The 25,645-nt window shown below is 38.1% G+C and overlaps 3 protein-coding genes across 9 annotated transcripts; all 3 read right to left on the bottom strand.

Moving 5' to 3' along the window:
- Positions 1–1,972, bottom strand: LOC113062276 (homeobox protein Hox-A2a-like). The gene is made up of 2 exons (XM_026232018.1): positions 1,442–1,972; positions 1–972 (listed from the first exon to the last, which is right to left on the bottom strand). Exons 1-2 carry the CDS (start codon positions 1,809–1,811, stop codon positions 269–271), a joined length of 1,074 nt encoding a protein of 357 aa, XP_026087803.1. The 5' UTR covers positions 1,812–1,972; the 3' UTR covers positions 1–268.
- A 2,573-nt stretch (positions 1,973–4,545) lies between these two features.
- LOC113062275 (homeobox protein Hox-A3a-like) lies at positions 4,546–25,142 on the bottom strand. Of its 7 annotated transcripts, none has more exons than XM_026232011.1 (4): positions 25,026–25,142; positions 11,628–11,682; positions 8,038–8,596; positions 4,546–6,057 (listed from the first exon to the last, which is right to left on the bottom strand). In XM_026232011.1, the coding sequence occupies exons 3-4, from the start codon at positions 8,477–8,479 to the stop codon at positions 5,264–5,266; spliced, it is 1,236 nt and encodes a 411-aa protein (XP_026087796.1). In that variant the 5' UTR covers positions 8,480–8,596; positions 11,628–11,682; positions 25,026–25,142; the 3' UTR covers positions 4,546–5,263. The 7 variants fall into 7 exon arrangements, with proteins under 7 accessions (XP_026087796.1, XP_026087800.1, XP_026087797.1 ...); XM_026232015.1 differs by lacking the exon at positions 25,026–25,142 and adding an exon at positions 16,020–16,586; XM_026232012.1 differs by lacking the exon at positions 25,026–25,142 and adding an exon at positions 13,397–14,140.
- On the bottom strand, positions 17,621–20,770 carry LOC113062281 (homeobox protein Hox-A4a). Its single transcript, XM_026232023.1, has 2 exons — positions 18,982–20,770; positions 17,621–18,507 (listed from the first exon to the last, which is right to left on the bottom strand). The coding sequence occupies exons 1-2, from the start codon at positions 19,391–19,393 to the stop codon at positions 18,185–18,187; spliced, it is 735 nt and encodes a 244-aa protein (XP_026087808.1). The 5' UTR covers positions 19,394–20,770; the 3' UTR covers positions 17,621–18,184.
- Positions 25,143–25,645: the final 503 nt, after the last annotated feature.

Genomic DNA, 25,645 nt, shown 5'->3' with positions numbered 1-25,645 from the left:
TTTACAAAAATAAGCAGCATAGAACATACTCGATACAAAAATAATTGTAATCTATTCTAAACTGACACTTCTGTTATGAATGAGTTAGGCCTATGCATTATGTATTACTAAATACAGCGCACATGGCTTATAGCTTACCTTAGATGTGTTAATATAGTCGCGTCAATTACACCCATCTTGCAATAAAAAAATACAAATCTAATAAAAAAAAACAACATTTAAACCTCCTGATTTATCCTTCCATTTGTTCACTGATCCACTTTGATAATCAGCAGTTTGCATTTTGTAAATCAGCTGCAGTCAGAGATTCCTTAAAGAAATAAAAGTCTGTTGAAACATAATTTGGGCTTTCCAGAGACGTATGCAGTGCTGGCGAAGCTGCATCAGACACACATGAGTCGGTCGAAAAAAAGGTTAAGTCCTGCACAGACATGTTCATGTCGCAATTGTCCGGACTGGCACAACGGATACTATTGCATATTATTGTCCCCTTGTCAGTAGGTGACTGACTGGAAACATATTTAAGACTACTTTTCATTAAGCTGTTAGAAAACATTTCAAACGTTTGCATGTCGTTATCATTAAAGGACTGCCCAGAGACTGTTGACAGGTTGTTCTGAAAAGAGTTCGAATCTATATCTACCCTTAATCTACCATGACTCAGGCCACAAATCGAAGCGTCCTCGTCGCTCTGTGCACCATTATCCTCGTCGAGATTTATCTTCCCGTGGATGTCTTTAATCTGGGTTTGGCGTTTATGCTTCATCCGTCGGTTCTGGAACCACACTTTGACCTGGCGTTCTGTAAGGTCGAGAAGCGCGGCAATTTCCACACGGCGTGGTCGGCAAAGGTATTTGTTGTAGTGGAACTCCTTCTCCAGCTCTAAAAGCTGTGTGCTTGTGTATGCTGTTCTCAGGCGGCGTGAACCTCCTTCTCCACTAGACAAACCGCCTTCGGGAAGCTCGGGTGAGCCTGAAAAATTAGTCCAGAAAGGAACACACGAACACTTGTTATGTAGCTTAGTCAAACATATGCGAGCATGACAACACCATGTCTATCGCAACATTAACATAATCTTAACTGTAAAAAGTATTGTAATATATATAAAATACAATAAAAATACTGTAGACCGCGAACTGCATCATCAGTGTGTGCGTGGTAGCCTACAGACTACCATCTTCTGAATGCCTTAGCGGCCCCTTGCGCCACAACAGTAATCTATCATTCTCCATTACGCGTCAGACATCTTAAAAACCTTACTGATTTGAATTAAGATAGAGATTCAAACATTTTACAGAAGTCGTAAAATGATTATAATACGAGGCATAGCGTGGAGAGATGTGTAGATGTACGGCTATGCTCATATTATATCTCAGACCTTTAATTAGTCTATACCTTAATTCTCACCATCTCTTTTCGCTTAGGTTTTCCTGAAACTCACCTTTTGGAGAGAAGCAAATGACTCCCGCAGTAGGAGTCAGGGAGCCGGTTGGTATAAGAGGACAGTTTCTCTTGTTGGTCTTCTTTTCGCGCATCCATGGGTAATCCGGGGTCAGAGAATTGGCGTGTAGTGGGCTTCCCCCATCTAAATTATGCCGGGGCCCTGCAAGGCGTGACTGAGTCCAGAGACTCAAGCTTGGGATGGTAGGCTCGAGAGGAGGTAGGATAAGAGGGTGAGGGTTCGTGGGCGCTGAGCTTTTGATTGATGACTTCTGAAATGAGTCGTCAACAGGAGGGAAAGCAGTAAGGCACTCCTCGAGAGATGGCCGACTATTGATGAAACCCGTCTCACGTTCAAACTCGTAATTCATTGCAAACCTGTTGTCATACGCCCGAGAGCGCGGGCATGGAAAGTATGGCTTCGTTGAAGTCTACGAGTTTTCGCTCTCTGTTAAAAAAGTAGGCTATGTGGAGAAAATAATTACATTATTATTATTTTGTAATAACTAATTATGCCCGTGTGTGGATCGCCTATCGACAATATTGCATTTAAAAGGAGACTAAGTTGAAATTGGACCAAAAAAAATTCAGCCAAGTTGAATGAATGTCACATGATTACCTTTACCCAATGGAACTTTGGGGTTTATTCGAAAGGATCCAGATTGACAGACAAATCCGTGGAACTTTCTCGAGCAACTCCTCTCTTAAGAGAGAAGTCGCTGCTGTTATACATCAGTGTCATTGTGTTCGCTAAAGGCAGTGGCTCTGAAGCTTCAATCTCAAAACATGTAGGCTATATTAGAATTAGAACCTCCCTTTTGCCACTCCTGCACAGGCACGTGCATTCTCTCTGTATGTTGGTTTCATAAATAATGAGAGGGAATCAGTCTTCCTCCAGTATTTGTCAAATAAGTTACTCCTGCTACTGACAGATTTTTATTTTTTAAATCTACCTCATTTGGTATGAAAAGACAGCTGTACAATTAGTATGGCACATAAACACAATGAAATCACATATCCCCTCCCCCCACACGAAAATCTATTAATTAATGTTCTTAACTTAAGAAACACTGATTTAAAAAACGTTCAGCTCCTCTGCACTTATTTTACCTTATTTTAAGGGGTACCTTATTTTATAAGGTCATCAACGATAGTAGAAAATCTCAATGAAATAGACAATAAAATACGTTATTATTCTATCAAGCCCTTTTCAAAATAATCTACAAAATAACGTACAAGACAAAATGCAAGTTAAAAGTTTGTATAATTAACTATGAAGGATACTCTCTCTCTCTCTCTCTCTCGCTCTCTTCGATGGGGATCTACGTCGTTCTCAGTAAATATTTGAAGTAGGCTAAAACGCTTCCTGATACCAGATGTTTTCAAGTGGAAGCTTTGTTACCGAGCATATACCCGCAATGTTTGAACAGTGAGGATTAGAGTAAGTATGCTACTAAATACCTTAATATCACATAAAACTTTACATCTGCTCTAGTTTGTTAATATCACATAGGCCTAACACTTTACCTCTACTCTAGCTTGTTTCCTAGATTCAACCTGGCATTGTGAAATCTACTATGAATGTTGTTGGCTCTGTGACAAAATGCCCCATTATGTTTCAGTTGGTAAATCGCTTTGGATAAATCAATGAATGTAAAATGTAAACTTAGCCTAAGTGATGTAATTTTCTGAAACAAAACTACTGGCTCAATTTAGATATTTTGGACTGAGATTAAACAAAATATAGTTTTGTTACGGTTTTTTTTTTTTTTTTTTTTTTTGCCGGTTTGCAAATTTTGCAGCCCAATATCACAATTCTTGTTAGATTAACCCATGCGGAAGAATGTGGATTATGTTTTGACTAAGGGAAACTAGTTTGTCGTTTGTATCCAGTGCTTATATACTAAACAAAGTGTTCTAGAAGCATGCACGTGATCAATCTTATTTGCCAAAAGGTTTGACAGCCTCATGCCCCCACAACACATTTCTTAATCTAAGCAGATCAAATCCTGGTAGGACAAGAGGCTGAAAAAAGGCTCCATTAGAAATATTTGCCTGTGTCTATATCATAAACAGACTTAAAGTGACTTGGCATTTTCAGATTTACATCCTCAGACATAAACTTTCAAGGATCAGTAATTTGCTATCGATGAATAGGTAGTTTCTTTCATATTGGATAATTTGTTTAATGAAAGGACACGTTAATGTCATTGTGATTAAGGCATATTGTTAAACAGCATGTTTGGGTTCTGGAGTCATCAAGAAAAGTGGCAAAAATTTTGGAGGTGGCACTCAGTGCAGGTCGGTGAAAACATGGTCTTTTTTTCCCCATGAAACCCATAACCACTTCCTGGGTTAACATGTCCTAAATTGATTAACTTTGTCTCACGCAAGCTCCTGCTAACCGTTGGCCAACTAACCTCAAGCCATAGGGCCATAGCCTTCTATAGACTTTTATAGGGAACTACATGGTACAAGTATTGCATTTATTTTTAACTTTAAGATGTACAGTGATGTAATTTGATAGGCTAAATATAGGCTTTTTCTTTTCTTTTCTTTTCTTTTCAAGCAATTTGCTTTTAACCATTGTACTACACAACAAAGCTGTTAGTCATTTAATTTTAAAGTCATTTCGTGTAAAGTATTATTACTAATGACCATTGACCATTTGGACCATTATTCAAATAATATGTTTTGTGTATGTGTGTGTGATGTTTATTTCTCTCTTTCTCTCTGTTGCTTATGTTGCATCTGCATTTTATACATTGAACTGTTGTTGTTCTAAACAAGGGCTGGGCTTGAGCATTTCAGAGTTTTAAATACTTTTTTTTTCTCCCACAGGCACTGCTGGAGGCCTGTAGAAGACTGTCATGACAATGGATGGGATTTCTTGCAATTCTCACAAACTGCATGACTGCAGGAAATGACGATGCACCACTCATACTCAATAGATTCAGTATTAGGTTGTTTCTCCTGTTTCCAAATCCATTTCAGTAATTTTATAAAAAGCTAATTATCTGCTTATTAGCCTACATTGCTAATTGTCTGTTGTTGTTTTTTTTTTTTTTGTATAACACAGAAGTATTTCTTTTGCAAATACAGAAGTCAATTAATGTATTTTATTTCTTCAGAAGTGGAGCAGCATGGAATGTATGACATAAAAAAAAAAAATTAGAGCAAATAAAAGTTTGAGTATCTGATCGCAGTCTCTTTCGACTCTAAGCAACACATGATTAACATTCGCATACATTGATTATTATTGGAACACATTGACCTTTGATAAACAGTCTTGCCTGTTAGCACTTGTTTCAGCACTGACATGACTGGGAGAATCCCGGGATCCGGTTTCCCTTTACTCAGTATCTGAAGGATTTGGGCTAAATAACACAATCTACTGTCCATGGAAACAAATAAATACATTTGAAAGACCTACAAATCATGAGCTCACACTGTATAAGACTGTTAGATAAGAAATCGTGTTCATATGCATCCTTCCTTAAGTGCAAAATGCAAAACAGAAAATAAATCCTGGACTGAGGGGAATTTTGAAGACTTTAAAATACACTTTAAAAAACCCTGTTTCAGATTTCCTTAATTTAAATAGGCCTACATATTCCCATGATGCCATGACATTTGAGCTTTGAGGAACTTTAATTTCCATTTTATGTATTGAGTGAAACCAACAACAAGGTAATTTCACCTGAGGCTATGTCAGGAAAACTAGGCTATATGAACCAAACATACGCAGCTGTAGGTGGCTGAAAACTCAGTCAGACGGAGCTCAAATGTGTGCAGACTGGGAGAGAAATACATGGTATCGGCACTATAGATGCGTCAGTTTGGGCGCTTCCTGAATTCTTTCCTGAGAATAGTGCGGTGTAAGTTCTGTGAATGTGCATGGGTTTGGTTCGCACGTTCCTTGATGATGGCTGTTTCCCATGGTGATAGCGCCGTTGTAGTCTATATTGCCTTGAGGTGGATGCGGTAGATGTGTCAGGCCAAATACCGAGGGCCCCATCCCCACCAAAGAATCCGAGTAGCCTCCACCACCACTGACATAAACCGGGCTACCCTGCACTTGTGTCCCGTAATTGTTGTTGCCTTGAAGGTGATGCGTGTCATATTCCGGCGTGGCTGTGCCAGTCCCTGGATACCTCTTCTGGGGAGGCGGGCAGTTATTCAGAGGAGGTGGGTATGACGTAGGAAGGCTGTACGCATTAGGCTGGGGTTTGTTATAGGATGCTGGAGAGGGTGAGTCGTAGGGCATGCTGTTAACCAGAGAATGCATTGAACTTAAATATGCACTCCCACCCCCTCCTCCGCCACCGGATGACAGAGCAACGGGACTGTGAGGAGACTGTGCTCCAGGAGAGGGCATCATTCCTAGCCCCTTCTGGTCCTTTTTGTACTTCATCCTGCGATTCTGGAACCATATTTTAATCTGCCTTTCCGTCAAGTTGAGCAGATTTGCCATTTCCACTCGTCGCGGGCGGCAGAGGTAACGATTGAAGTGGAATTCTTTCTCCAGCTCTACGAGTTGAGCAGAAGTGTATGCAGTACGAGCACGCTTGGAGGCGGCAGAACCGGGGGGACTCTTGTCTCCAGCGCAGCTCTCTACTGTATGATGACAAGCAATACAATGAAAAGCGTTATTGCGCATGTCCCAGTAAATAGACCTCACTGTACAATATTCATCTACCTTTGATTTTGCTGTTTTTTAAAAGACTTAATCACTTAAACCTCTGCTGTCACAGCATCATACATCATTTAATTGTGTCGTTAAATATACATTTCTATACAATTATATACATTTTAAGGACTGTAGGGAAATAATATCAGGCTATCACTGGTAAACCAAGCACATAATAACTATTTCAAAAACATTACAGCTTACTCCTTCTCAGTATAGCTTAAAGGGGTCATATGACGTTGCTAAAAAGAACATTATTTTTTGTGTATTTGGTGTAATGTAATATGTTTATATGGTTTAAAGTTAAAAAAACACATTATTTTCCAAATACTGTACATTATTGTTGCTCCTCTATGCCCTGCCTTTCTGAAACATGTTGATTTTTGCAAAGCTTAATGTTCTGAAAAACCAGGTGTGCTGTGATTGGCCAGCTTTCCAGTGCGTTGTGATTGGCCGAATGGCTCAAGCCTGTGACAGACTGTTAAGTCCCTTATCATACTGTGATGCTGAGACAAAACCAAAAAAACACATTATAAATGAGGCATTTGTTGCATCCAGTGGGGATATAATTGCTGATTATAAAGACTTAGTCTATTTAAAGACTGTGGTGCATATTGCGCTGTATAAACTAAATGTCTACATTTGTGCATCAGTGACACATTTGTTCAATATAAAAACAAACTTGCTGGCAGTGAGACAGAAGCGCCAGACTGTCCTTGTACAGTTGGAACTGCCCCACTTTATAGAAAAAGCCTTTGTGCATAGTTGACATTGTAGGCCACTCGCCCAAGAAACAGTCCTCCATAAAATGTGAATATTTGGGTTGAACTCTTCTGGAACAGTGTTGTAAATACAACTTAACCACTGATTTCTATTTGTGTCCTCTTTAGGAAGGCCAAACAAAGTAGTTTAGCTTTCACAAGGAAACACATGGCGTCTCCACTACATGGCGGCGGCAGCAACAATACTACAGCAAGAATCAAAATGATGCCTTCTTTCTTTGCTAAAACATTTGAGCAGTGTTATGCAAATCTTCCCACACAGTGTCTTAGACATGTAGGGCGTGTTAAAATGAGGCATTTTAGGAGGGTGTGGACGACTTGTAACTTTTTTAAAGGATATTTCTTTGGGTTCTAAACTTTAGTCTTTGCAACTTTATGGATCTTATCTATGCATGCTACAAAGTCAAAGCATACACTTCAAATATGTTACACTTGAAAATCGCATTATATATGACCCCTTTAAACAAAACTAGGTAGAGAAAAGTGGCATAGTCTGTTCCTGGAAGTGGGGCAGAGGGAGGATGCAGTCACTAGTCAAACTGTACTGTTTTTCCACAACTATTATGCTTTTTCCAGTACTTCGAGTTATCAGTTTCATAGTAATTACCATGATTAAATTAATTATTAAAATACCAAATAATATTTGATCAATTGCCAATATAATATTTTGATGGGTTCAAGTAATGTAAAAACAAGTACTGTAAAAAAAAAAAAACATATCATTTTTTAAAGACAGGGGTATGTGTTGTGTCTTTAGTGCACAGGCTTTGCTAAGCTAAGAATTTAAACATCAAACCTGTCCAATTACCTCAAAAGCACTATCCTAGAGGTGTGGTTTACATGTGGTCCAATGTATCATAACTAAACAAGACAAAGAGCCAATGGAAAGCCGATGTAAATTATAAATTACATGTAGCCCATAGATAAGTATTTATGTGACATTTTTGGACATTTATGTTCTTAGCAGATTCTTTTGACCAAAGCGACTTCACACTAGCAAATCATAATACTCCATAGGCTAGCTAAAATTATGGTCCTTATTCATTTATATATTATTTTATTTTATAAACATTTTATATTTATGTTATTTAATTTAAGGTGCTATAATGTGGTTTATGTATTCACCTGATATGGTACTACAAGATTTCTGCTTTGTGTTCTGACGAGATTCCTTCATCCACGGAAAAATTTGTTTCCTTGTGGTTGGCGGTGGAGAAGCGTCTCCTGGGTTCTTGGCGATGGTGTCATTGCTCGGATTTTGGTTCAGGGCACTGGGGGAAGATGGCCCAGAAGGAGCAGTAGGGGGCTGGTTGTTGCCTGGGATATCTGGTACTGGGGCTTGTGTGCCGTTACTCCGTTGGCAGCCCTCTGAAATTTCACTGGGTTTGTGCAGAGCTGCAGAACCACCAGGGGACTGCAGAGAGCATGCCGGTCGATGGTACTCACTTTCCACATGAAGGGCCTGGAGATATTGCTCCTGATTGGCATCATAACCTAAACCATTTGTGCTTTGATAGGGGAAGCCACTGTAAATTGCCGAGCCGTCGCAATAGGTCGCTTTTTGCATCTCGCCGTTTCCCAATGTTTATTTCACTTTCTGACAAGGTCCTGACACCTTCGTAGAAGAACATTGGCTCGACGTAGTCACGTGACACCTCTTCGCCAATGGGCTCTACGGGTGAACCTACGGTGAGAGAAGATACGGTGAGCGAGTGAAATAAGGCCTATCCATCTTACTTTTCAAAGCTTAGTTGACACTGGCGAGACTGGGAGAGCCGGACACCACTTACCTTATGGCCAGCTGCAACAATAGCCAACATAACTGAGAACATGCTGGCCGCTTAAAGTATTTAACAGAATCCACACTATCCAATCAAAATAAGCTATTTGTTAAAATAAGCTATATGCTGACGTAAAAAAAAAAAGAAATACACGAATAAACACATAAAACCAATATTTCCCTGAAAAAAGAGTATTGCGTTAATGTAAATAGATAGTGTTGAACTGAAATAAAGTACTATTAGGGCTAGAAACAAACAACAATCATTGTCATGAATTTACGCGACCTTCATTTTAATTGTGAACAGCTTTTTCTGATTCAGACTTTTAATTTTAATGTTAAATATAATTTTTTTTTTCTAAACAAAGGTAAATAATCAAGTTGTCAGACTTTTAGTTCTTAAGGTTTAACGTGTTCGTGCCATTTTAGTCTACATAAATACAAGCCCGTGCGTGTATTGTTTGGGTTCGAAAGTTGTAGTAGCAGGAAACCTGAAAAACCGGGCAAACGCGCGTCTCAAACCTCGCCACGAGCTCTCACTCGCCAACCCAAAATAATGGATAATGGTAACTAACTGGCATCGGTAAATGCATGAGGGTTTACTGAGCTGGGAAAGTGTTATTGCCACGGCCCGGGACTGGAACAGAGCGGAAATAACCAATGAAACGTATTAAATTTGCCTAGTACAATGTTCCACTTTGAAGTATTATTTTATATTTGAAAGATAAATGTTAAATATAGCATATCAAGTCGACATGCATTTATATAGGCCTACTTAAAAAACGAAGACACGATCACAAAAAAGAAAATCAAAAGAATAATGATTTACTAGGAGCTCACGATAAAATAGCTATAGCCTATGGAAAGCAATTTCAGGAATAACATCGTCAATAATACCAACCAACAACAAAGATAATAATAATAGTATACTGATTAACTCTAATAATCGGCTCAATAAAATAATTTAAAGATCATGAAAATAATCTAAAAAAACAACAACAACATTTACAACGAATATAGATAAAATCAGGCCCAAATAGCATACTGAGACCACATAATTGCGTAAAACTAAATCAAGAAGCCTCTTCAATTTCTAGACCACCGATCCATGCTTGTCTTACACTAATTCGTTCTCTGGCACTATCATGCACATGGAAAGCTTAAAGAAAAGACGCGAAAGCCACAAATCAGGAGACCCAGCTGCTGCACGGGAGGAATCTGGCTTGACTGTGAGTGAGCGAGTGTGTGTATGCGAGTCTGAACTCTCCCTGAACCGAGATTTCAGTCGCGCGGTCATAAATCACAAACTCGCCATTTAACAGCCATGCGAGAACTCGGTCCCGCTTACCTTTCTCTCTGACGAGCAGCGCGCAGCACGCCGCGAGCTTCTCTCATTCAGCGGCAGAAATCGATCAAACAGCGGTCCAGGGTAAAGCTAAATCGGAAAGACAACAAAGCCAGAGCTGCACTTGCAGGAGTCATGGGACGTATCTGCAGTAAAGCAAAGACTCAGTTGCGCTCAAGGACTTAAATCCCTTCCTTCTGTCTTTTTCTTTTTCAACGCAGATCAGTGTAACAGATTGAACGAAAGTTGTCTCGTGCTCCCTGGTCGTCAAGATTAAGCACCTTCATGCATTGGCCTACATAATACATACTAAATGATCGCCTGTGTTCTCGGACCTATACTAAATGCCACCATGGGCTGCGCTCTAGTGAGTCTTTCGTGTATCACTAACGTGCACAAACTAGTACGTTAACACATACTCATGCACACCAGTGAACTCCCTCGAAACAGAACGTCACCATAGACAAGAAAAATTATGCAAATGAGGCGCCTTCTCAAGCACAGAATGCAGTTAGACTCCCATGTGAACACAGTCATATACAAAAAATTTTATAAAAATCTATAACTTGGATATTGCGCTTAGAACTAGAGTATTTGTTAGAAGTTATGTGACAAACAAATATAAGCTTGATTAAACAATTCAAAACTGAAATACAGATACAACTGTCTTGAAATTACTGAATTCATTTTATTAATTACATATATTTTAGGAGATTATTAATCTCAGCAGCAACAACAAAAACAACACAACATGTCTATTCTAAGAATAATACTGCAACATTTCAATAAATCTCATCCATTTAAAAAATAATTGGCAATAAAACCTTAGCCAATGACAATCGGCAATAAAAGCTAAGGATGCTTTTTTGCTACACAGAAAAGGGTTATAAAACTCCAGGACCACTAAAGCAGCAGGAAGAAAAAAGTGAGCAGCGAGCTGAGGACGGGAGGTTATGGATCAAACACTTCTGCATACGAATGAATTACCAGCATCAGCTTGTGTATTTTCTCGGTCAAACAAGAAGATTTATGTCCTCACACAGCACGGCAGTAAACACAGAGGCAGATTCCTGTTCTCGCGCTGCCCACTGGATTACAGATTACCAAAGCTAAAGAGAAAAGAGCGGGCGGCGTGGGTCGATGAGTGGGATTTGAAAAATCCTTGCGTATGCGATTTTTTCGACAATTTCAGCATTTTGGACATTTACGCAATTGTTTCCTTTTTTCTTTCATTAAAACGATGACTAAGAAATTTCAATAATGGCGCGGGAAATGCTAGGTGGAAAGTAGATCGGTAGTTTTCGTAATACATTCCAAACGACATACTATAGAGCTGGAGCGACTGCAATTTAACTTCTTATGTCAGATGCGTTTTACAGTATACAATATGTATTAATCTGAAATTAATCTTTATTAAGCCGCCTAATTCATAATAACGGATTGTACCACAGAAACGTGGAAAGGAAGAAATGATGGGTCTTCGGTTTTCAGTATGCGTGCATGTATGTGTAAGCGTTTGAATAAATAGAATGGTAGTAAATAACACAAATAGCAAGACAGGGCAGTTGTGCAATGCAATAGAAAGCTCACCTTAACACAGTCTCTCGTAGGCTTAGTGATGGGACACACTCATTTGTTTGGAGATCTACGGTAAGAAATAAAAGTATTATTATTATTATTTCTTAAAAGCTAAGGAGAAATGTACTGTAGACAGCAATTCATGTAAGTGTCCCTTAACTAAACAATTCAATTAGTGCACTTGTGGTAAACTCTAAATAAAAATAAATAAACACACTTCTGTATGTCTTTCACTCATTTAGGTCTTTTTATTTTACATGTGGATTACATTTAAAATAAGTTACCACATCACATAGGCCTACTTTGCATTTTCCAATTGGTTTTATTACAAATGGGTTACACTGTTTTAACTGAAAACCCCTCATTACGAATGGTTTCATATTTGAACTCCAACTTGTATCTAACACCATCACAGTAATGAACTGACATCAATAATAAAAAATAAAAAAACATTTATTAGCCTACTGAAAACGACCTTGGTATAAATGTAAGCTCAACGAATGTACAAAGCAATAATAACATAATACAGAAATCTTTAATACTCAAAAAAGGCTTTATAGAAATATCAATATTATTTTTTGCTTACGATTCTTTGCTTTACTTATGTAATTAATTACACTAATAATATATAATACATACAATAGTAATTAAGGTATCCATAAAAATAACGGCACAAATAAATCTAATATACATAAAAAATATATCAACATATTTAGGCCTACATAAAAAAACATATTAGCGCATGTGTGAGAATAAGAATGTATAATCAGGAATATCATAAAAAATAAAACATTCGGGCAAATTTATCGAGCTCTCCTCCATTTTGTTTCTTTTCTAGAGAGTTTAGATCGAACAGTCATTAGCTCTCAAGCAGCGGCCGCCCCAAGTCCCCCAGCCCATAAATCAAGACTGGAGCGTCGTGACCTCGCGCGGCAGCCTGCTTCTGGATGAAGCTCCTTATATTATATCCTCGTTTCCCATGCGAGCCTCCGCAACAAACAGGCCGCCACTGCTCTGTTGAGTTTTATTCGCTGTCTTGTGATTTATTCTATCTGGAAAACCCAGTTTACACACCCTCTACAATTTAGCGGGTTTCAGCACACACAAATGTTACCGATTTGAGTCTACGTGCAATACAAGACACCACCATTAATCATTTACAAATTTGTAAAAAATAATGTTACAATAAACATAAATAGTTCAATTCTACCAAAAAATGAAAACTCATGCTGGCTTGAGAGAAAATGTTTTTGGACAAATTTTTGAAAAGTTTGAAATGTTCTTAAAAACCAGATGAAATGTAGACCATGAAGTCCATAAATTGCTCTGTATTATCTTGTACAATTAATTTTTTTAATTTGATTTTACATTTTTATTTACATGTATTTTACATTATATTTTATTTAATACAGACTATGTCTTAATGTAAACATACAGTTTTTGTTCTTCCAGTTTTGTGGATGCATTCTGATTTATATCACGGAAAAAAAAACTATATATAAATTAGCTATATAAAGTATCTTTAAGTTTTGTAAAATATATAGTTTTTTACATTTAAGTAAATGTAGCCTTTGTAACAATTAGATTTACACGTGTGTAATGGTTTTTTCTGTGCCTGTTAATGGATGAATAAAAGTTGACTGACGAATAGGCTCCAAGTTTATTTTAATGTTCTTAAGTTCGACTCTCCCGTGTGTTCATCCGCCATTCTACGGTAGACTAACTGACCTTCTCTTAGAGCCGAAAAACTCACTAGTGTAATGAACAATTAGCGGAAATACCTCAAAATAAAATCCATCCTCGTGGTGCGCAGGGCTTTCTTTTTCTGTGTAGAAAAACATATCCGTTCATGACAGCTGTATAACATCATCCGCAAAACGTACCAGGGTTTTTCGTTCTTTACATTTTTTTTCTCTCCCTATCTCTCCGGCTTTTCAGCAAGTCCACGATGACCCAACCCCACTTTGGTGTAGTAGGCTAGCGCTATCAGCACAGCAGCAGACCGGGGTTCGCATGCCATCCACCCCCTTCATCATAATATTGCAACCATATTATGCGCCCCACTCACGTGACCAAGTGTCTATTAAAAAGGAAACCTTTTTTGAACTGTGAATCATTAATAGAGAGTGTTGTTGGTCCCCTTTGAGGAGGATCACAAAGACGGAAAAGATGGAAGTGCTGTGTCCGAAATTTCCTTGAAATTTTAAATTCCCTTCTTATTTTTGAGCCTTTTTTTTAACCAGAAAAAAAAGCGCATCACAGATTAGTCGAAGCGTTACAAGGTGATTGGCTGTAGAGCGTTGTATGACGGAACATATGATGTTTTGGCGGTAAACATCATAAAGCCTAAGCTACACATGCTACAAAAGTACACCACAAGTATATGGACCTCTTAACATTAATAGTCTTTTGTGTGTGCCAGTGTTAAAGGAAACAAACGTATTCACACAACAGATCAATAGCAGGCGTTGTGGTTTATTAAAATAATAATATTTTTTTTAAATCTGATTTTGATTTCTTGACCCCCCCCCCCCCCCAGTATTATCTCTTAAAACTTAACCATCTCAATGCTTTTCTATACCAACTACATGCATAAAAATCTAATATATCACTGTTACCGAATACCTTTAAAGAACTCGTGTGTGCAAGGTGGCCCTCTCTCGGTGATTGCGGTGCATCAGTCAAACAAGAATGAATGGAAGTTCATGTTATCAGCGGACCTACCAAGCATCTGCTCTTTGACCTTAGAATTTGCTCGTGTCAACATTGCAATACTGAAAATGATGAATGCGCATATGCAACAGTGTGTTACTACAAGGTACTATTTTTGACATCATAACTTTTTAGTTACAAGAGTCAAACGAGCTGAAGCTATAATTCTGACATCTTTATAGAGCAGTGATCTATCAAGTCTACCTCAACAAACAAAAGAAAGAAGACCCGTCCCGAAAGGGGCCTTCTCTTTACCACCATTTGGTGCTTGTTTTCCGGCAGCAGAGTGTTTAGGCTGAAAGCTCATCCAACAGACGTGGTGAAGCCCTGTAGATAATTAATCACCTCGGCAAGGCAGGACGGCTTCTCCCCCTGCACCAATTCTTTGTTCTCTCAGTTGCCACAACTTGAAGGAGTACAATTGATTTTTTTTATTTTTTCAGATTGAACTGAACTATTTTATAATTTTATTTCCATATTCATAAAAAAAAACAAAAAAAAACTTTGTACATATGCCAGCGCTACTTGCTATTTGAGTGAACAGAGCAGGCGATGCATTCAACATTCTTTATTCTTAGTTACTGTGATGTGCTGTGTGTGTGCTTTATCAAGTGTGACTCGTCAAAGTCAGGTATTTTAAAAGAATAAACACGTTTCAAAAACCGCTGTAGTCAGACTTGTTTGTGTTGCATAGACCTTTTTAGGAGTAGCCTATTCACCTGCCTGCTTTAACTAAACAGCCCAGGGGTGTTGAGAGACGCAACGCGAACCTGCCGAAGTCCCTGGGGTTCTGTCTGTTTGCTTCTCATACATTTCAGCATTCCTCCTACACTTCTCACTGACCCAAGCACAAAGTTAATTAAGAACACTTTTACACAGTATTCGGGACCAGTAGGACATAAGGAGTTGAAATGATCCCTGTCTTTTAATATAATTTTGATAACATCACTTATTTTTTGTTTAACATTTAATTAATTATCATTAAATCAGATCAGCATAAACGTTTTTCAGCCATTTAGTTTTCATTTCTTAACAAAGTGGGCTGCTGCTTTTCAAAGAAGCCAACAGACAGGGCTGTATTTTCACTCTAAGTGGTTCGTGGAGTCTCGCCAGAGGACAGAACAAATCTGTTCTCAATGCTGACATTTGGAGCCCTCGAAGCAAGCTAAGATTACTAAAACACGCAGACAGAGATCTTTTTCCCCCTTTGGATTTACCGTGGTCATCATCAAAGCTAATAATCATATCCAGCTCAACGCATTTGACAATGATGCCAGTGGAACGGCAATGATATTTGACTGCCTAGTTCTGAGCTTGCTGAACGTGAATGAGATAAAACTAGGAGTTAAAGGTCTTATCTTTCTTTGCAGCCTGTGTTTAGATAATGACAGAAACAAGTGATTGACACACATTAATGGATTTTGTGGCTAGCACATTATTAGTAGAATTAGTAATAGGAGTAGTTTTATATTGTTGTTGTTGTTAACGTTTGTGTATAATCCAACATAATTTGATCATTTTATAAAATCTCAGTTATTTAGAGAAAATGTACCATTTAATTGTTGGTTTGAGAAAAGGGTTTAGTTCACATCAGTACAAACAACATATAACCTGCGCTTTAAAAATGTGCTGCATTGTTTTTCATATATAACATCCAAAAATTTAGATTTCAAAAAAGCTTAGATTACTTACTCCAAACCCACTTTTTGAAGACTGACCGGAAGAGGAGCAGCTGGTCGGTTCTGAGAGGTCTCGTTAAGTAGACGGTCAACTGCAAAATGAAAAATCCGACCGAACCTCCTGTGTCTATTTCTAACCGAGAGGTATCTATTATTTAAGAAGGTCATGTGAGCCAGTCAATTAAAATTTAAGCATGGTAGATTGAGAGGTGAGGTGCTGGTGTCATGATGGAAGTTTAAATTTCCTGTCTGTCAAGATCTGAAACAGTGATGACGGATCTTAGCGTTGCAGTTTAAGGGTTTTCTCTCGAAATCTGAATATTTAAAACACGGTCAGGAATGCTGATTTCAAATTCCAGATAGCAGTAAACAGACCAGACAATCTTTATACTAAGATCCAAAGCTGTTGTTGTCCATGTGCAATAACTACTATACTTGGTGAAAGTTAGGTTAAACGCAGGCAAACAAACTTTAGATCCTTAAAGGTCATCCTTAAATTATTGACCATTGATATCTTCTTATCTGCTTAAACAGTCAATTTCACAGCTTGTGTTTTATATAATAAATTATTTAGAAAGCGAGTTATTGTAGTGCAAATAATTTAGAGATTTGAACATTTAATATTTTAAATAAACAAACACAGACTACGGTTTTGTTCTAGCTACACCTAATTTTTCAAATATATGCCATATTCAAGGTCCACTACTACCCCATGCGTTCGAGGAATAAATAGACCAGGGTTCTAGAGGGTGCTGAATATGGCGAGGTCAGAGGTTAAGGGGTCGTACACAGTGCTTGAGTTTGATGATTGGACAGCTCGTTTGTGTCCTCTGCTTGACCCCAACAGTAGTTTACACTAGTAAGTAGCCTACTGTCCGTCTCTAATTGATTCCAACAGACGTCTATGGAGTAAGAGTTAATGATATTTGTTATTAAAAATACCCGATTTGATTTTTGAAGGGAACTGCACAAGAGAAATAGCTTCAGTTTAGATTAAATTTAAAATGGACGTCAATTTGTCCTAAGGAAACAAACAAACAAAGATACTAGGCGGAGCAAACGAGGTCTGTGTGCACTGAAATTATTATTATTTCACGAATGAGTCAAAGTGTTAAATATTAATGTATTTGATTTAGACACAATAGCCTACAAAAGTTTGAATATTTAGAAATAAACACTGCATTAAGCCACATATTTCAGCCAGCAAGAATGTAAGCTCAAAACAAAATGTATCGTAATAAAAGATCGGCATAAAGAATATTAATAGCTATGTAATCGCTAGGCGCGTTTAAATTATTTTATCAACAGAGCCTAAATGATAGTCAAATGTAATAAATAAAAACCAAACGTCACAAAAATGATGGCAAAATAATTTGGTTTGTAATGTGCACCTTTTTCAGAGGCTATGCTCCAATATCTTGAAAATCTAATAATAAGCAAACCTAAACCGTTGGCCTAAACAGCATTGATCTGTCTATAGTCTATGGCGAATTTTTAAGGCTTTGTTATTCGTTATCAATAAACTTTGGAATAAAACAGTAACATGATTCAGTACACAGCTAAATTACACCGCCTACATTAGTCCTGTCTATAGATTAAACTAAATGGATAATGCACAATAAAGTCATTTTTTATTATTTCCACGGGCAGCCTACAATTACTTGCATACAGGCTTACTAAAACAACTTGACATCATTCACCAATATACAAATAACCAAATACACGAATATTCACAGCTTTGATGACGTAAATACACTTAACAATACTCTAAAATATGGGACTAAGACAAATAAGATAACTACTCCAGGAAGTTTGTTCCTATACTTGTGCCTTCAAGTTAAAATGTCAGTTTGTACACGCGTAACTAGCGCAGATCTTCACAAACAAGACTCGGTATGTCTCGGTTAAAGACAGAAAACGTAACGATCCAATGTCCAAGTTAAAGTACATTCTACTATTGTTCCTTTAAGAGAGAGAACGAGAGAGAGTGAAAAAAGATTTTTACAGGAAGGATGTGATTTCCAGCTCAAATTAGAGTGGAGGAAGCGGTTGAGAGGGCGAGGTTAAGTTGCCTCATCGGACACTGAATAAAAAGTAACCCTGTGAAGTTCCGATCCTAATACTGCTATGTGTTCTTCTTTCTTGTTCAGTTCCGTTTGTGCCGGTTTGCTTCTAGCACTATAGGTTCGAGGGACAAGGCGTTGGAAGCAGTGTTTGCTGCTGAGTGGCGTCCGTTTTCACGTGATGGTTGGAGGGCGCAGAGCTCGAGGAGCGGATCTTTGTATTTGGTAGCTTGTGGTCTTTCTTCCATTTCATGCGGCGGTTCTGAAACCAGATTTTCACCTGACGCTCAGAAAGACACATAGTGTGCGCTATCTCCACTCGTCGACGTCGAGTCAGATATCGGTTAAAGTGGAACTCTTTCTCAAGCTCAAGAGCCTGCTGGCGCGTGTAGGCGGTGCGAGACCTCTTGGGCACTCCTCCAGAGTAGCTGGCGGTCACTAAACACACAAACACATAACCAAGCAGGTGTTATTGACATTCTCAGGTATTGGTGAGATGTCGGAGAATCTGCACACTTACTAAACACATTGAAGAGTAGTCTACTAAATGAGCGGAGTATGAAACAATGGACATGCGTCGTTCTCCGACGACAAGATTCCATTCATACGTAGTCTTGGTGTTACTAATTTGGTAGCACTCCAACATGAAAAATAACTAAATTAAAAGGCCTGTTTGGTGCAGACTTGGTCAACGATAAACTTTCTTTTGAGTAAAAGAAACAAACGCAAATGGGCCGTTTGGAACATCGAGGGAAATAACATTTGCGAGGACTCCTAATCACCGGGACTTCATCTCGATGGCAGTAAATCCTCTAAATGAGCCATTCCAACAGGGTATGTTCCCTACATGCCTTACGACGAACGCCCTCCACAGGACTCCTAGAGCTTTTATTGCCCGTGCACATTACTTACCGGTATTAACATGGACTTTTTTCATCCAGGGATACACCACCGGCTCTTTACCCTTCTGTGCGCCTGGGAGAGCCTCTGACACGAGGCTGCAATCCTTGTTCGCAGCTGAACCAGCACAGCTCTCTGTGGTGAGGCGGGGTCCATGATTCTGCAGAACGGATTGAGGTTGCGCGTGATGACGGTCGGTGAAATCGTTGAGGCCGTTGGTGGACACAGTACCGTAATCATAGCTCGGCTCTTGGTAGTTTGATCGAGGGTATGATGCCTCCTCGTGATGGGGGAAGCCCGCGTCTTTCGGCCGCTCATAATAATCAGAGGACACGGGCATGTATCCATTCTGCTGATATTCCTCGCAGGGTGGGAAAGAAGGTTCGATGTAATTTGAATTGATCAAGTACGAACTCATGATCATTAATTTGAAAAGTGCAACAATTCTAATTTTTATCGTGCTGTCGTTTTTCTGATCTCTCCAAAACCCACCTACTCCTCTGTCAAATGTACAAAGTTGGTCGGTCACGTGAGAAATGCGACCAATCAGCGCCTCCTGTGGGCATCGTGTAAACAAGCACCAATAGCAGGCCAGGCATCAGCACAGCAAAAATGTGTTCGAGCGGTCAATGCGTCTGTTTTTGTTATCGAATCAAAATATATCAGAAATTAATTCGATATAGCTACCATATACATGGCATAGAAAACAAAACAGCTGATTGAATGTACAAGATGTAGTAATGTTAATATGCATTATACACAGATAATACAGTGATCAACAAGTGTAATAAAAAACGTGATTTATCACAAAAACATCCCCTTCTAGTGTTAATGCCTTTTCTGATGATAAATGTACAAACAAAAATCTCGTTTGCAGTTTTGTACCCTCCAGGGACTTTCAAATTGCGGGTTCCTCGAAAGAAACTTCAAGAAGGCCCACGAGCACCTTAACAAAAGCAACGGTATCAGTATACTCAGTGTCTTAGAATGCACCTGTTAATGAATAGCACAAAGACTATTTTCATGTCAGCAACCGCATCAACCAATAATTTCACACGTGTTTTGTAACAGTTGTAACTAACACAATAAACAGACTTAGTTTTAAGGTTCTACCACTGACTTCGTCAAATAAATATTAGAAAAGACCATCAGTTAGATTTGCTCAACATCAAAGTGACCCAAGCATGTCAAGAACAACGAAAGGATGCCACATGAGCCTTTGAGTTGCACACATTTGCATCTTTTGATTAGTATCTTTTTCATTAGCTATTATAATTACTGAATTAGTAAGAAAAATCTCACGTTTTCAGCAAAACCCCTAAAAGTATTAATAAAGAAACGAGGCATTCCTTATTGTCTCACAGAAGCTCCATAATGAAATATGCTGTCCTTTTAAATGTTTTTAACTTTCCAGTTAAATTTAACTGGACACCGTGTCACCTTTCATGTTCTGCACAGTGGGTTAGATCCATTGTATTTCGTCCTCTCTGACCGAATAAAAGTAGACCAAAATAAACTCAGAATTTGTATTTAGGACGAACTGAAGTTTGCAGGCAGACTATAATAGTTGATTGGTTGTCTTTTTAGCTTACTGCAATACATAGCAATCTTTATGCAATTATTTTAGTATTGATAGTGCTTACATGGCAATGAAGATAATTCAGAATCGTCATAACAAAGACTGCAATGACACGTTTATGATGTTGAAATATCTCAATGAATACATTTTTTTCTACTATTTCAAATTTTCTGTGAAATGCACAAAACAGACTCAATTCCATAACTTTGCCAAATTCATATGGGACTAGTTTAGCAGTATTTATAACACTAAAATATAACTCAGAAGGCCTACCTTGTGAGAGTTCTTGAGCAAAATATTGTCCCTGACCCTGAAGCTTATATGCCAGGTTCCCTGCCCAGATAAACCAAAATAATGACACATCCTTCGCGCGACAGGTAGTTCCCATGTAATGTTTCTTTAACCTTAACATTTCCATATAGTGAATCAACAGACCCCCTGAACTGAAAACTCCTGTTTAAGTATCCACGCTAGCTTCTAGTTTGCATTAACTATGTGAGTCACATGCAGTTCGAAAGATTCAGACCCGCTCTGATTATATTTCTTTAATAGCTACACCGAGATAACTTCGGTTTGACCTCTCAGTGACTCAATGTCCATTTCGCTTCTTATTAATCTTATTCATTGACAGTCTTTGTTAAACAACAAGGCATGCCCTCTGAAAAGGTGACATTTTCATATTTGTTAGACGCAGTGACCTTGCTTTTACCCCGGCCTTGGACTTCGTTTATCCCCTCAGGGAACAGGGTCCTTCTGGAGGTCGTATATGTGTGTGTGTAGCTATATACATGTATATGTGTGTATGTTTCGGCATATATATCCACTACTAATATAGCAGCTGTTATTAGAATGTGGTTAATTACTGGATTTCACTTCATGATAAATTAAAATTGCTAACGAAAAGTATTTTAACCGTAGGGTTTTAACACAAAGCTCTCAGCCAAGGCTTTAGGTTTCTGAGGCCCATATAAAATAATGTCATGTCGTCTGTTATTCATTATATACTTCTCTCTCCTTTGTGTACAAAACTGGAGGCCTAAAATTAAACACACTGCAGTGTTTACATATTTAAAACAAGTAAAACTAACAATTAATCACAAGATCGGATGAAAGAAAAGTCTGATTTTGGATATTTAAAACTCACATCTAAAATTGTTCTTCATGTAATAATATGGATTAAACATAAATATAGGAGACCGGGGCTAGTTGTCACATTTTTATTCCAGTGAATATTACCAACGCTATCTTACATTGAAAGTCATTTTTAGGAGCGAAAATAAATTAGGAAGAATAACTGCTGATAAATTGGCTAAACAGAGGCTTAAACATTAAAACATAATTAGTAAACAGTTAATTGCAACAAGAAAAATGTAAAAGGTAACATACATTTCGCCAGCATCATACGAGGCAACATGAACCGACGTTTGTTTTTTGGATTATATATATATATTGGATTATATAATTATGTATATATGATATACATATATATATAATTGTTATAAATAGGCCTACTCTTGTTCTTACGTTTCATTATCGTTTTGAACTGACTCAACTGCTTTTAAAAAATACAATGATATTGCACTTTCATTTGAGGATATGATTTACAATAGGCCTACATTTTCCATTTTAATGTGAATTTGAACTGCATTTGGCTGAAACAAACATATAAAATAAAAATAATTTCAAATCGCGAGCATTTCTGTAATTGGATTTTTGACTCAAACTCTTAATACAGAGTTGTGATTCCCGGTGTAGCAGCTATAGCTCCGGTCTCCTATAAAAAAGAGCACGGCCATTTCAAGTCCCCGCGTCTTCTATAATCCGTGAATCAACTGTCTAAACGAATATACAGCGTTGCACAAAATTATTCGAAAGGAGTTTGTTAAACAAATTTTATGGACACAAACGTGTGTAATTTCGATTTATTTATAATGCCGGTTGTTGTTTAACTTTTCTGTATGGCAAAATTATACTTGAGATTTTTTTTCGGAAAGGTCAGATATTTTCACAAAATGTAGGCTTATGCATTCTTTAAAAAAATCTAAACGTATGTTAAACACAAATAAACAGTTAAATTATTTTGTAGCTATTCGCAAAAATAAAGAGAGACAGAGAGAGAGAGAGAGAGAGAGAGAGAGAGAGAGAGAGAGAGAGAGAGAGATTCAACAATACATGAATAATATATATACTTGGCGTCGATGCTTCTTCGCATGTCTAAAACGAGATTTGTCCCAAAGTGAGGAGTATTACATAAAATTATTTTTAAATAAATTCCAAATTATTTTATAACAAAGCGTATCAATACCGGCCTCATTTAGTCCTGATTTACCAGAAAATAATCCTAGACAGCATATTTCCCCTTTATTATTTTTTTCTTTTCTGTTTTCTTTTCTTTTCTTCTGTTAAAATTAACGAATGTTTGGTTTTTAAGATGCTACAACGTGGGGCGGGGGGGGGGGGGGACTACTCTTCAGCAAACAAAGAAATGTTCATTGCGGAAATATTATCAATCCTAAATGCAAATGTCCCGTCGAATATATGGTCATCAAATGGGATTTATTCAAAGGGAATTCACCAATCAAACCCCTTAATAAAACCTGAATACTCAATCTCTGGCACAGGCGTAGGAGGGAATCTCTTGGGGATGCTAACCCAGGGTCACCCAGCTTGCAGAGTTCATCGCGAGGTTACACCAGAACTCACGGGATTCACAGCTATTCCATCTTTTGTGCCATTATGAAAGTGGCACTGCGCTCTACAAGAACAGATGACAGCTACTTGTTCTGCTGTAAACTTTTAACCCCAGCCCTCCCCCTACCTTTACAATCTCACTCTCTCTCTCTCTATCTCTCAGACAAACAAGCACAAATAAACAGATGGACACAAACAAGCCTTCAAGCTCATCAACTTTCTTTCTCCCCTTTTCTCTCTCTTTCATTCTTTTCTATGCTATTGTTTTCCACATACATCTTTTGTATCTTCCATTTATAATGACCACTAATATTAGGCCAAAACTATTATTATGTTATCAAACAACCTTCATATCTCCAGACAGCTTGGCCTGCTGTAGCCATCAATTTCGTTCTGCTGATATCCATACTGCACCCAGAATTGTAAACCATTTATATTCTACCGAGAGTCCCTGCAATTAAAGGTGTATGCAGGAGTTATTATTCTTTTCCTTTCTGTCATTTCTATCCATATAGCGAGAAGGGACGCCAATGCGGGTGACACTGAACTTGGCCAAAAGCGAGCTCTGCTGGTGGTTTACGGCGTGTGCACATTCATCTTCCTGCCGCCGCTGACCTCGCGGTGAACCAGGAGAGAAGACATTTTTCTTCAGTCCCTCCTTCATTGTCTATCGAATTCTGTCTCTCTCCCACTCGCTCTCACACTTCAATTTAAGTATGCGGATGTTATATGCGCATTTCCTCAAAGAAGGGCAAGTAAAAACATCTTTGTGTTATGCATCAACGTTTATTTTCCCTCTTAAAAATAAAGGTGCTTCACGGTGCCATAGAAGAACCTTTTTGTCTAAATGGATCCATAAAGAACTTTTAACATCTGATGAACCTTTCTATTTCACAAAAGGTTCTTTGTGGTGAAAGAAGGTTCTTCAGATTATAAAAATATAAGAAAGAGATGGTTCTTTAAAGAACCTTTGACTGAATGGTTCTTTGTGGAACCAAAAATGGTTCTTCTATGACATTGCTGTGAACCTTTCGAAGCACCTTTATTTTTTTAAGAGTGTATACTGCCTTAAAGTTAAAACATAACAGCATTTATGGTTAAGATAACTAAATTGTTGCTAAGCATTAGTGGTGCTTGAATATATCAAAAAATTGTCACTTTGTAAAAAAATATTAGCAAATTATCTATAGATATTGAGCGTATAAAAATATTGATAACAGAGGGAAAACATTTTCTGCATATGGGACTAGATAGATAGATAGATAGATAGATGGATTTGAATTTAGAAAATGTAATTCTCAAAACTTTTAGGCAATTATTGCAGGGCGAATTTGTGTATCAAAAAGTATAAAAACTAACAAAAGTCATCAAAACGTCTTTGAAAAAAAAACATTATTTAATGCAGAGAATCAGAGAAGGTCAGAGAATATTACAATATAGGAAGGAAGCAATTATAGTCAAAGAGCAATGCCCCCTACCACCCATCTGCCGGTGTTGGTATCATAATTCGATAGCGAAAAGTGCTACAAGATTTTGCTTCCAGCATATGAATAAGGAGTGAGGCTTTATTAACATGTACACCTACCCCAACCCTAAACCTAGCCTTACAGTATAAATACAGTGTTGGTATAATCTGATAGGTAGCAATGTTTGTCAGGACACCGGACGATCAGGTCTTCGTGGAACATGAGTGCATTTATGTTCTGCTCATTGTTTCACTGGGGGCCTATGAAAATTTTGTCTCTCAACAGCAGCGTAAACCCGAAACAAACCAACTGGAACTTACCAAGAGCTGACCCTCGTCCACCCGAGTGACTCCGGTCGACGTGTTTCCAATCCATAGCTAACTGGTTTGTCAGTAGCAGCTGTAGATGCAGTCAAAGAACACCTCAGCGGTCTGCAGAGAAAGAGAACGAAGCTCCACGTCAGTGCGATTAAACTTTATATGCGATATAGTGTCGACTCCCCAAAACCATAAAACTGACTTTAATTGCCACCACGTGACTGTTTTATGGCCAGCGAGCCTATCTGGCTTCTCTCTCCGGGTGAATTTTACGATCTAATTCGTGGACCAAACCTCATAATTTATCTTACCCGCCAATGTCATGGATCCAGAATGGTAAAGTGTCTAGTAAAGTTTTGCCGCTCAAAACCCTGTACAGATTTCCAAAGAAGAGAAAAGTGGACGAAAGTGGGCGTGGACGCACACTTATGTTGAGAAGTTGGCAAGGGGAATCATAAGTGCCCTTTCCACATCGGGTGAGTAAAGTAGTGATTACAGTGCGTCTCATACCTGTTGAACCACTTAAACTTTTACAGAAATTAGTAAATTGCTCCAAACAATCTAGAATTTAAACAATGGCGTGCATAAAATTATGGTATAAAAGGTCTATGGCATTTTGTAGT

The sequence above is a fragment of the Carassius auratus genome, chromosome 44 (assembly GCF_003368295.1).
Source record: "Carassius auratus strain Wakin chromosome 44, ASM336829v1, whole genome shotgun sequence".
Taxonomy (NCBI): Eukaryota; Metazoa; Chordata; class Actinopteri; order Cypriniformes; family Cyprinidae; genus Carassius; species Carassius auratus.
Note: the sequence above shows the minus strand (reverse complement) of the source record. Positions and strands in the feature narration are given on the sequence as shown.

Excerpts from the sequence above, each read along its gene's own strand:
- LOC113062276 (XM_026232018.1), bottom strand. The coding sequence starts at position 1,811 with ATGAATTACGAGTTTGAACGTGAGACGGGTTTCATCAATAGTCGGCCA. Across the intron at positions 973-1,441 it reads CATTTGCTTCTCTCCAAAAG|GCTCACCCGAGCTTCCCGAA; the intron begins GTGAGTTTCAGG and ends CTAATTTTTCAG.
- LOC113062275 (XM_026232011.1), bottom strand. The coding sequence starts at position 8,479 with ATGCAAAAAGCGACCTATTGCGACGGCTCGGCAATTTACAGTGGCTTC. Across the intron at positions 6,058-8,037 it reads ATCTTGTAGTACCATATCAG|TAGAGAGCTGCGCTGGAGAC; the intron begins GTGAATACATAA and ends GTCATCATACAG.
- LOC113062281 (XM_026232023.1), bottom strand. The coding sequence starts at position 19,393 with ATGATCATGAGTTCGTACTTGATCAATTCAAATTACATCGAACCTTCT. Across the intron at positions 18,508-18,981 it reads AAAAGTCCATGTTAATACCG|TGACCGCCAGCTACTCTGGA; the intron begins GTAAGTAATGTG and ends TTGTGTGTTTAG.